Source organism: Myotis brandtii, unplaced genomic scaffold, assembly GCF_000412655.1.
Source record: "Myotis brandtii unplaced genomic scaffold, ASM41265v1 scaffold1163, whole genome shotgun sequence".
Taxonomy (NCBI): domain Eukaryota; kingdom Metazoa; phylum Chordata; class Mammalia; order Chiroptera; family Vespertilionidae; genus Myotis; species Myotis brandtii.
Window position 1 is genome coordinate 330415 of NW_005354025.1, and position 11865 is coordinate 342279.

Below are 11865 nucleotides of genomic sequence, written 5' to 3' on the forward strand. Positions count from 1 at the left end.
AGACACCCCCCCCACCCCCCCCCCCACCACCCGCGAGCAGAGGAGGGTGGGTGGGATTGGAAAAGCCTCCCTTTACCCAGGTGTTACCACGCCTGGGTCCCGTCCACAATCCATTTCTGTATTCCTGGCTGTGACCGTTCTTAAAAATAATGTTCAGAAAAAGCCATGGACTGGGTTCCAATTCAGACTGCCAGACCCGAGAGTCAGTCCCTCTCTCTGGACCTCAGTTTTCCCATCTGTAAAATGGAGACTGGTGAGGGGATGTTACAGCCACTCACTATCACTGCAACAGAAATAACAAGTGCCAGCAAACACTGGATGCCCAGCCCGGTGTGAAGTGCTTTGCATGCAGGAGGGCTGGTTCTCAGGCCTGGCTCCTGAGGGGGTTGAGGAAGCACTGGGGTCCAGGCTGCGTTCAGACCTGACTCTGTTGGCCTGGGATGGGCCTGGGCATGGAGATTTTTTAAGCGCCCAGGGCAGGTTCTAATATGTAGCCAGGGTTGAGAGTCCAGGAGTTAGAGCATCTCACCCTTGCAAGCAGTCTGTGAAGTGGAGTCTGGCATCTCCACTTTTGAGAGATGAAAAAACAGAGGCACAGAAAGGTTGAGAAATTTGCACTAGGTCCCATGACTAGAAGGTAGCAGGGCTGGGATTTGAACCCAGATCTGTTCAGTTTGGTTCATACCCTCCTAGGTAAGGGAGTGTCATTTGGTGTCCTGCTGTGTTTGATGGTCCTTCCAGTCCCATGTAGACCAAAGCTGAGGCCCAGAGAGGTGTAGGGACCTGCCCAGGGTCACACAGCAAATCAGCAGCTAGAATACCCAGATCTGGGCCACAGACTCGCTGGAAGATGGGGGGTGAGGCAGGCCTCTACTGGGCAGGAGTATTGGGGTGGGGGGCACATCTTGGGCCTTCTCTCACCCTCCACTGCCTCCCAGGAGCCATCTGGCTGAAGCCACTGCCCTCTATAGCCTCGTGGACGAACAGCTGCATGTCCTGGTCACCACATCTAATCACCTCCTGGGGAGGCTCGAGCTCCGCGTCCGCATGGGCCGCCTGGAAGCTGCCATCCACCAGGTGAAAGGGGAGGCGGCCTGGGACATGGGGGGGCTTCCGCTCCAGGCCCTGCCCCAGCCAGGCGCTTGCTCTGGTGTCAGGACATGAGCCCCTCGTGTCCAAACCTCCCTCCCCTCCCCAGGTCAGCAACTGGATGGAGCAGGAAGGAAGCCGGCGCCTGCAAGCGCTGACCCCCAAGGACGGGAGCCTGGAGACAGTGCAGAAAGCCCACCTGGAATTTGAGGACTTCTTCTTGCAGGCTGCAGTGAGTCCCTGAGACTGAGGGGCAGGACTGGAGCAGACGCAGAGAGGGCTGGAGGGGGCGGCGCGCCAGGGCCAAGGTGTGGAGGTGGGCAAGTGCGAGAAGACTTCCGGAAGCGGTGAGGAGACCGGCTTGGGTCATAATGGGTTCAGCTTAGATGCTATCTCCTCCGGAAGCTTCAGGGACCACCAAGTCCAAAGCCGACTCATCTCAGAATCCCTCGGGGGAACTCCCAGAACAGTGGGGGATGGAGGTGGGGCCAAACAGGGAAACAGACAGAAAGGGGAGACTGTGGGGACCCGAAGACTCCGGGCCCGGGAAGCTTTCCAGAAGAGGGTGACTCTAAGCAGGGTCCCAGCTAGGAGAAGTACGCCGCCTCGGCAAAGGCCTGGGGCCCCGTTGTGTAGATGAGGAAACTGAGGCACTGGAAACCTCATCGCTCAGCAGCGGGGCAGGGGGAGGCCTCAGCTGAGGCAGGAGCTGAGCGATGCCTCCCTCCCCACACAGGCCCAGTACCGGCAAGGTCTGGAGCTGTCCAAGCAGGCGGCCCAGCTGGGAGCCTCAGCGGGAGGGGCCCGCGAGGCGGGAGGAACAGAGCCCCCGGAGCTGGCTGCCTTCGCCTCCACGCAGCGGACCTTCCAGGCTAAGCTGACCCACTTCTACATGGCTGCTGAGCGGCAGCGCACGGACCTGGAGACGCTGCTCCAGCTCTACCACTTCTGCAAGAAGGTGAGCCTTGCAGCCCACCCGCACGGCCCGCCCTCCAGCTGGGAGGCAGGGAGCAGCCCAGGCTCACACTAGGCTCTTTGCAAGCTCGTTCCATCATCCATCACCTCCATTTTCCAGCTGGGAAGCACAGCTTGAGAGGTCAAGTCACTCACCTAAATCCAAGTCCAGCTGGTCCCTGACCCAGTTTAACCCACTACCCCAGGCAACCTCCCAGTGACCCTCAGATATCACCTGCTCCTTCTTTTTAAAAAAATATCTGTTTTGAATTGATTTCAGAGAAGAAGGGAGAGGAAGAGAGAGATAGAAACAGCAATGAATCATTGATCGGCTGCCTCCTGCACGCCCTCTACTGGGGATTGGACCTGCAACCCGGGCATGTGCCCTTGACCGGAATCAAACCTGGGACCCTTCAGTCCGCAGGCCAACGCTCTACCCATTGAGCCAAACCACCTAGGGCTCACCTGCTTCTTAAACGTTGGGATTAGGGAAAGGAGCCTAGGGATTTCTGAGAATCCAATCAAAAGCACAGGCTTTCTCCCCACACATAGATCTCTGTAGGTGACCTTGATCTTACCTCACCCTTCTGTTGCAGATTTGGAGAAACAGTATCAGAGAAGGGCTGTCACTTAGCCAAGATCACACAGCAAGCCCATGGCACCATTATAGTGCTCTCTCCCATGCCTTGCCTGCACAGGAGGGAGGGACCATTGGCTGAGGGTAGCATGTTCAGAACAGGGGCCTCAGTCCTACCTGGGAACCTGGAGTTTGGCCAGGAGGGAGGAGGAGAGGGTAAGACTACCATGGTCAGGTGGGGGTGGGGGACACGCACAGAGTATCAGGGTGAGAGGCAAGAGGAACTCCATTACTTTGCATCTATCATCTCTTGGCAACCCAATGTGGCAAGGTTGATTAGCCCATTTTACAGATGAAGAAACTGAGGCCCAAAGAGGGAAAGATCCCTGCCCACAGCCACATAGATGGAGAAAAGAAGAGCTGGAATGTGAACATAGATGTGTCCATGCCCTATAACATGCTCTCTGTTCTCCAAAGGTGGGGAGGTAGGTGGAGAATGACAACCAATTAGCCACGTCTAAGCCAGGATGATGATGATGAAGATTAGGTGATTATTATGAGGATAGCCTACGTGTTGACTGTGTACTCATGCCAGAGCCTCCTGTAAGTGCTTCACAAACTTGCCTGACTGAATTCGCACCAGATCTTTCTGAGGTAGGGGTGCCAACATTGTTTCCATTTTACAGATGAGAAAACTGAGGCCCAAAGAGGAAAGTAGCTGGCTCAAGGTCCCCCAGAAGGCTGATGGTCAAGCGGCATTTGACTTTAGAGCCCTCACCTCTTCTAAATCTCTCCCAAGTCCCTCATTTTCTGATGGGGGAAACTGAGGCCTAGGGGAACAGGGATTAGCCTGGGAGAGCTGTGACCCAGCTGGAACAAGAACCCACCTCTCTGGCCCAGGCCCAGTGACCTCAGCTGCCCCTCACCACTGAGGACAGAGTGTGAGAAGAGCCTGACCCCAGACTCCCAGCTGTCAGGCCTGCCCATCACACAGGGACAGAGAACACAGGATGTTTCTGAGGGCAGTGGGAGGGACTCCGGTCAATCATGCCAGGGGCTCTGGGAAGACAGGCCACTCTCTGTCTCCCTGGGGCAGCAGGCAAAGGAGGCAGATGTGGGCCGTGACACAGCTGTACAGACTTTAGAGAGCGAGGCAGCTTACGCTTGTACTAGAGGCCCGGTGCACAAATTTGTGCACAGGTGGGGTCCCTCGGTGTGGCCTGCGGGGATTGGGCTGAAACCGGCAGTCCAACGCCGCCTGCTGCTCCCACTCATCCCGGCCCCACTGTGCCTGCGCAGGCTCAAGCCCAGTCAGTACTGATTGGGAGAGGCTTGGCTGCCATAGCAGCGCTCGCCAGCCATGAGCCCTGCGTCTGGTGCCTGTCCCGAGAGGGGGGTGAGGGGGGGAGGCGGGACACAATTGGCCCTCTGGGCGAGCAGTGGGATGCTCTTGCTGGCTCAGGATCTGGATCTGTCCCACTGACCTTCGCACCAGTTGCCAGGAGCCACCTGGCGGCCGCTTTTATATCCTTTCTTCCTTGCGGAGTGTCTAGGGAGGGGAAGCAGCTGCAGTACCCACGGCCACTTCCAGGAGGCCAGCGGCGCTGTCGGGATTGTGAAGGCAGCGCCCGTCCACCAGTGCCTGGCCCCTTCTCCGGAGATTGTACCTGCAGGACTACTGAGGGAGGGAGGGAGTGGCTGCCGCCAGGCTGGTGGGCCACCTGGATGGGTTGGTCAGCTGAGTAGCACTCCCGCTATAGGAGTGCACTGACCACCAGGGGGCCAGCTCCTGCATTGAGCGTCTGCCCCCTGGCGGTCAGTTCACGCCATAGAGACCAGTCGACCAGTCGTTCGGGCTGTGTGACTTCAAAGACAGTCTCACTGCTCTGGGCCTCAGCTCCTTGTCGATGATGATGATGATGATGATGATGACAGTGACGATGGTAACAATAATACTTCTGTGGCTGTTATGCTGTGCCCTGGTTTCAGTCATTTGCACATAGTTGTATGGTCACACTAACCCTATGAGGCCGGTACTATTATTATGCCCATTTTGTGCACAAGGAAGCACAGAGAGGTCAAAGCACCCAGGGTCACACAGCTAGGAAGTGGCAGAACTGATCATCTGGCTCTAGTGCCAGCCTTGCCAGGTTCCTTGCCGAGAGAATTAGATTGAATGTGAATAACCCCACACCTTCTCCCTTGCTCATCAGTTTCAGCCCCATTGGCCCTCCCTGGAGAAACCAAACATGCTCCAGCTCTGAGGCTTCGCACTTGCTGTTCCCTCAGCTGGAATGCTTCTCTCTCATCACCTTGTGCTATCGCTTCACTGGCCCTTTGTGATCTGAAATTATCCTGTTACTTCACCTGCTCTTCTCTTGTCTGCCACCTGTGAGGTGAGCTCTGGAGGTGGCAACCGGGTTGGTCCACCGTGCCCAGAGCAAGACCAGCAGGGGGCTTGGTGAACTCTGGGGGGCTGGCCAGGTGGCTGGAGGAAGGAGGGCTGTGGATGTGTGTGGGAATGTGCAGTCCGACCCAGGACTAGAAATCGTACATGAGGTCCAGCCGACCTGAAGTCCCACCATGGCCATCTCTCGCTGCTTGATCTGGGCAAGCCCCCTCTCCTCCCTGGCCCTGACGTGCAGTCCGACCCAGGACTAGAAATTGTACATGAGGTCCACCGACCTGAAGTCCCACCATGGCCATCTCTCGCTACTTGATCTGGGCAAGCCCCCTCTCCTCCCTGGCCCTGAATTTTAATCTGCACAACAAGGGTTGGGGCGAGATGATTTCTGAGGTGTTATCCATCTCTGTCCAGCTCGGCCTAGAAGATGGAGTCCTAGACAGACAGACAGACAGACAGGACAGCTCAGTGCTGGGCCCAGCCCTGGGCGGAGAGCCTGCGTGCTGCAGCTTTGGCACTAAATAATAATAACACGATTGCACCGCTAAGGGAGATTTATGGAGCCCTTTCCCAGCCATGAGCTCCGTGAGCTTCCGCGAATATGAAGCCATTTATCTAAAGACAAGTTCCCTTAATCCACGGAAAGATGGTTTCCTCGGAGAAAATGGTTCTCCAATCCCCACAGCCTAACAGCTCGCTGTCAGCTTCTAAATTAATGGAGAGAAAGATGATGTTTTTCACTAGCTGCTGGGAATGTGTTGGCCCCTTTGCAGCCTGCAGACATTTTGCAGGTGAAGCAGGGACAGCAGAACCCCAAAATGGGGCAGAGGGGCTGGAGCGAGGGGGCCGCTGGGCCTGGGTTGGCTGATGGTCTCGCTGCCTGGGCCAGTTTCTCCTGCGCAAGGAGATGCTTGGATGATACTCTCTTGAGTTCAAATCCCAGCTCCTCCCTGACGTGCAGTGTGACCTGGGCCAAGGATTTCACGTCTCTGAGCCTCAGTTTCTTCCTCTGGCAAATGGGCTGTTGGTACAGTTGGGTGTGATCAGCGGGAGACACAAAGAGCCTGGCAGACAGGCCGTGCTCAATAACGTTAGCTAGACTCCTCCCTGAGTACCACTCCTAAGGGGCTAATGCAATCCAAGAACCTGAATATTCAGCTTCAAAAAGGTTTGTGTGTGTGTTTTTTTTTCCGGTTAATTACCCTTTTTGTCTTTTATTAGATAGGATTGATTTTTTACAGAGAGGAAGGGAGAGGGATAGAGAGTTAGAAACATCGATGAGAGAAGACATCGATCAGCTGCCTCCTGATCAGCGGGAGACACAAAGAGCCTGGCAGACAGGCCGTGCTCAATAACGTTAGCTAGACTCCTCCCTGAGTACCACTCCTAAGGGGCTAATGCAATCCAAGAACCTGAATATTCAGCCTCAGAAAGGTTTTTATGATCACCTAGTACACCTTGCATTTCACAGAAGGAGTAACTGAGTCCCAGGGAGGCCTAAGTCCCCACTGGCCCATGGGTGCCTGAGGTTCCCAGGGTGCTGGGGACTGCTCCCGGTGGCAGGTGTGTGCCCTGGGGAAGAGAGGGAACCATTGTCATCACCATCAGCAAAGGAAATCACGGCCACCTGAGGGGGCTAACATTTGGGGGCGTGTTACTAATGTAATCCGGCCAATCCAGCCATGCTTAGTCTCCGAGTCCTCTCTCTGCTCGGAGAGGCCCATCCTGTCCTCACGGAGCCCCCCTGGCCCCACTCCCAGCCTGAACCCCACCTCCCTCTCTTGTCTCCCAGATGGCCTGGTTCCACATGGACTGTCAGGACCTGATGACCCAGCTCAGGCTGGGCAAGGATCCAAAGGCCAGCCCCGGGGGCCAGCGCCGCCTCCACCGCTACCTGCAACGACTGTCGTCCGAGTTCCCTGCTGAGAAGCTCACGGCCATGGGGCTGCAGGTGGCCTCGCTGAGCCGGGAGGACCTGGGCCAGGACCTGTGGGAGGAGGCCCGGGTGAGACACGGGGAGATCCAGACCCTCCTGACGAAGGCGCTGGCCCACTGTCCGTGCCCACTGGGCCCCAGTGCCCACGCGGCACAGCTGGAACTACAACGGACCGCCGCCAAGGGCCAAGGTGTGAATGGAGAAGTCACTTCCAAGGGACGGCGGGACCCGCCCTTCCAGGACTCCCTGGGCCTGGATCGGTCACCAAAACCCCGCTGGCCTCCTCGGGCCGAGAGAGGCGGGCAGAACAGACATCTCCAGGCAGGCCCTCTGCCCCTGGACGCCGGCCAGGCCACAGAGGCTGGTGAAGGCAAGGGCCCTCGCGAGCCCCTTGATCCTGCCCCTGAGCGGCTTCTCACCTCCCTCTTCTCCTGGCAGCGGCTCCCCAGGCAGAGGCAGGTCCCCCACCCCACCGGGGGCAGCTCCTCCTCAGAGGGGACAGACTCACGGACGTCTCTGGAGGACTCGCCCCAGACAAGCCCCCCTGCCTCCCTCTAGCTGGGAGCAGAGTTCCCCCCACCCCCTGTACCAGGCTCCAGGGGTGCGGGCTGGGCCTGTTGCTGAGGGACCAAGCCCGTCAGGCCGTGGCTCCTGAGCACTGGGTGTGTGCATGGCCTGTGCCGAGGGGCCAAGAACCGGTACCAGGAAACTCTGAGAAGTCCGGACCCTGGGAGGTCAGGGCAGGGTGCAGCAGAGCGTGGGGTTGGCTCCTTCACACCAGTACAGACCCTTCCAGAGGGCTCAGCCATAGGCAGGACGAGTGCCCAGCTGGAGGTCAGGGGCACCCAGCTTCCCCTGGGGACACAAGGGGCATCGCTGCCCTCATACAGAACCATGAGTGAGAGATTCGGGAGTGGCTCCTGGTCTTAGGATCCCACTGAACAGAACCCGAGACAAGGATCCAGGTGCATGTGTGTTTGATAGTCACCCCAGGAATCACTGGGAGGTGAGCCTGGGAAAGGAATAAAGGGGGTGCTGTCAAGCAAATCACTGCACACAACTCATTGTGCCATTGGCCTTGGCTGTTGACCTGCCGGAGACCAGTTAGTGTCCCAGGTAGGGGAGAGGGGGAGGGAGAAGGGGAGGGGGGATGCCTGCTGCATCTCTGCTCTCCATCTCACTCGGCAACTCCAACCGCCACAGCCCTCACATTCAAGGACCCCCACAGCCCGGTCCTTGCCCTCCAGAGAGAACCTTCGACTCCCTGATGTTCTCTCTCTTCTCTTCTCCCCTCCTCCCCATGTCTCCTCAGACACACACCCCACCCCCCACCCCAAGGCTTCACCTGTCTTTAGGCACAGCCTGTGGTGCCCAGAGTCCCGGGTTCTGCTGGTGGTAGGGACCGGACAAGGGTAGGAGCCATGTCCCCGCCAGCAGGTGGTGCCGAGCGATGGGGGACAATGGCAGAGGCCTTTACACCTCTGATCTTAGCGTAGAAGACAGTAAGCCCCCCACCCGCCCAGAGTAAGCCAACCCTTCCCTGAATGTCACTGCCCTGAGAGAGCGTGGGCCCGGTCTCTGCCCAGGACGCATACCAGCATGGCCTCTGCCAGCCTAGCCTGGAATTTTCCTGGCTGTGGGAAGAGGGTGCGGCACATGTCCTCCCCCAGATGAGGCTGTGGAAGGAGAGGGAGGCAGGACTGGAGCAGGCCCAGGAAGGCAAACTGGGTTTCTCAGGAGTTGTCACAGCAGAGAGAGCCACACAAACCTCAACGCCCAAAGTGACTGCAGGACCTTCCAAGACTCCAGTGTGGTTTGGGGCCTGTCTGCCTCCGAGCCAGCAGCAGGGCTGATCTAAGGCAGCTTCCTTGGCCGGGGGCGGGTGCGGGGGGGGTTCCCCCTCCTGATTATTAAAATCAGACCCTTGGGGCCATCGGTGGCTGGAATCTGCATTTGTAACCAACTGCTCAGGTGTTTGTGATGCGACACAGAGCAGTGGGGGCTGCTGTCTGCACACAGGGGGCTGAGGGCTGAGTTAGCCCCCCACCCCAAGCCAGCTCTCATTCTTACGTTCCTCCCTCCTGTCTCCCATCCAGGCAGGCCTGAGAATGCAGGAGACATTTGATCAGCCAATCTCCATCTAGGCCTGTCACCTCAGAGGGGGGCCGAAGGCTCTTAAATGCTGTTGCCATAGCAACAGCATCCAGCAAGTGGGGACCACAGGCAGGGAGCCAGGGTACCTGGGGTGCAAGGATAGAAACTGACTTTGGAGGAGAGACTAGAGCTACTGCGAGGGCTGAGGGGGGCTGAGGAGGGGGATGGGTGATCCAAGAATCCTTGGGAGGGAGGGGGTCCCCAAAGCCATCTTGTGCATCCGCTGTCTCCAAAAAGAACAACCTGTTTACTCACATCAGCCCCTGGGGAAAAGGGGGTCCAGAAATGAAATGTAATAATAATAACAAAAAAGAATGAATAGTAATAACACTAATAGCTAACATTTATCTGCATTTTCTCTGTGCCTAGCATGCTGCTAAGCCCTTTATTTTATTTTTTAAATAATTCTTTATTGTTGAAAGTATTACATATGTCCCCTTTTTTCCTCCATTAGCCCCTTCCAGCCCGCCCTGCTCCCGGCCACAGGCCTTCACCACCCTATTGTCTGTGTCCATGGACCATGCATATATGCATACAAGGTCTTTGGTTGATTACCTCCCACCCTCCCCCGCCTTCCCTCTGAGATTCCGCACTCTGTTCCATGCTTCCATGTCTCTGGATCCACTCTGTTCATCAGTTTATTTTGTTACTTAGATTCCACATATGAGTGAGATCATGTGATACTTGCCTTTCTCTGACTTATTTCACTGCTAAGCCCTTTAAAAGCTTTACAGGGCTGTTGAATTTTTCACAGCAATCCTAAGAAGCCAATGCTAACTTCACCCCATTTTAATAAGGAGGAAACAGAGACTCAGAGAGATGTGGGGGGCCTGCCCAGTGACACCCAGCGAGTGGCAGAGCTGAGACTTGATACAACTGATGCTTCTAACTCACCCGTGGACAAGCCTAGGCCGGTTGCTGGGTCTGCAGTGGCCACAGGCTTTGTCCCCTCCGCAGTCCTGCTGTGCCTGGCCACTGCCCTGTCCCCAGGGGCCTTGGCTGGGCTGGGCGTGGTCCTCTGGGCAGCACTCATATCCGGTCTCCTGTAGCACACATGGCAGTGTGGTCCAGTGGTCAGTCACACGGCTCTGGAGTTGGACGGACCGGGTTCCTGCCCAGGCTCCACCGCTCACAAGCTGTGAATCGTGGCCAAGTTATGCTACCTCTCTGAGCCTTGCTTCGCTCACTGGAAAACGAGAATAGTCAGACCTCAGAGGCTTGCTGTAGGTATTAAATGAGTTAATATGCGGAAAGCCCTTAGAAAGGTGCCTGGAACATACTAAGTGCTCATTAAATGGCATCTAGTATTATAATTAGGTATCAGCCCAGCCAGTCCCTGCTTCCATTACCGACAAATTAAGGAATAAATTTCTCCAGAGGCCACCAGTAAATTCCCAAAGAGCTTTTCACTCTTGGAATCGTATAGATTTCCTAATTAGTTTTCTGGATCCCCAGTTGTCTCTTGAAGTCCAAAGAGACCTGGTTTATTGACTTTTGCCCTAACCTGCCCATGGTGGGGGCCCAGGGGACCTCCCCCGATATTCCCCACTAGTGACAACAATGCTCTGCGTCAGTAAAGCCTCAGCCCCTGAGAGGCTGCTCTGAGCCTGGACGGGTAGCTCAGCTGGTTAGAGCGCCGTCCCAATATGCCAAGGTTCAATCCCTGGTCAGGGCACAAACAAGAACCAACCAATGAATGCTTAAATAAGTGGAACACAAATTGATGTCTCTCTCAAATCAATAAATAAAAGTTTGTAAAAAGAGTATGTGGGGGTAGAGTGTCTCTCTGTGGAATTTTTGAGAAAGTTTGCAGACTGTTCTGGTGGGAGGAATATGGGCTGACAAGGAACCCTGACTCTGCCAGTAACTATGAATATCCCATTGTGATAGGAGCCCCTTTTTAAGCTCTAGGGGTTGGGCAAGGGGTGGTAGAAGGAGCATGGCCTGGGATTCAGGGCCTCAGGTGCCACGTCTGCCCTGTTTCCGACTGCCTGTGTGACCCCAGGCTTGTTGCTTCCCCTCTCTGGCTCTCAGTTTACCCTACCCGTCCAATGGGGACATTGAATGGATAAGGATAGTTTTCATCTTTGGACTCAAAGAGCCCTACCTTTGAATCCAGGCTCACCAGCCTGGTGACTGTGAGCAGATGGCTGCCCCTCAGTTTTCCCCATCTGTCTAATGGGTGGGTCAAGCCTGCTGGGCCAGGATAGTAAGAGCTCTGGATCCCTGAGCTCCACACCAGACCTTTTTCTTCTCCAGAGGGGTGGCCGTCTTGTGAAGGAGCAAAGCCTTAGACATCCCCTGGGCAGTGGCATGGAGCACAAGTAGGACTGGGTCCAAATAGAAGTGTGGGCACTTTACAGTTTTCAAAGTACTTTTTCTTCCATCCATTTCCTCATCCAACATTTACTGCAACTTTGAAGTGCCCAAGAGTCATACCCTAGGATGTACCCATTTTACATTTGAAAAGGCTGGAGCCTGAAGAGGGGAGGAGGCTTGCCCAAGGCCACATGGCAAGGGAAGGGACGGAGAAGGGGAAGCCTCAGAATCTGGACCTGGTTCTAATTAATGCCAAATCCAGGAGCCTCCATCTTGTCAGCATCTTGAGGTAGGCACCCCACACGCTTGTACCCTCAAGTTGCCCACATCAGACCCAGACAGGACAGCTGGCCGGGGTCAGGGTACAGGCAGCCCTCATGAAACAGAGCTGTTCTGTTCTCTGGGGGCTGTGAACTGGCTACCAGCCCAGGA

At 56.1% G+C, this 11865-nt stretch overlaps 1 protein-coding gene across 1 annotated transcript in view; it reads left to right on the forward strand.

Annotated features, from left to right (window-relative positions):
* KIAA1755 (KIAA1755 ortholog) overlaps positions 1 to 9432 on the forward strand; it is a 37851-nt gene extending 28419 nt beyond the window's left edge. Inside the window, exons 10-13 of the mRNA XM_005858257.2 lie at positions 939 to 1077; positions 1199 to 1321; positions 1826 to 2047; positions 6817 to 9432. Coding sequence (XP_005858319.1) covers positions 939 to 1077; positions 1199 to 1321; positions 1826 to 2047; positions 6817 to 7518 — 1186 coding nt within the window. The 3' untranslated portion in view covers positions 7519 to 9432. The remainder of the gene's footprint in view (positions 1 to 938; positions 1078 to 1198; positions 1322 to 1825; positions 2048 to 6816) is intronic.
* The last annotated feature ends 2433 nt before the right edge of the window (positions 9433 to 11865 follow it).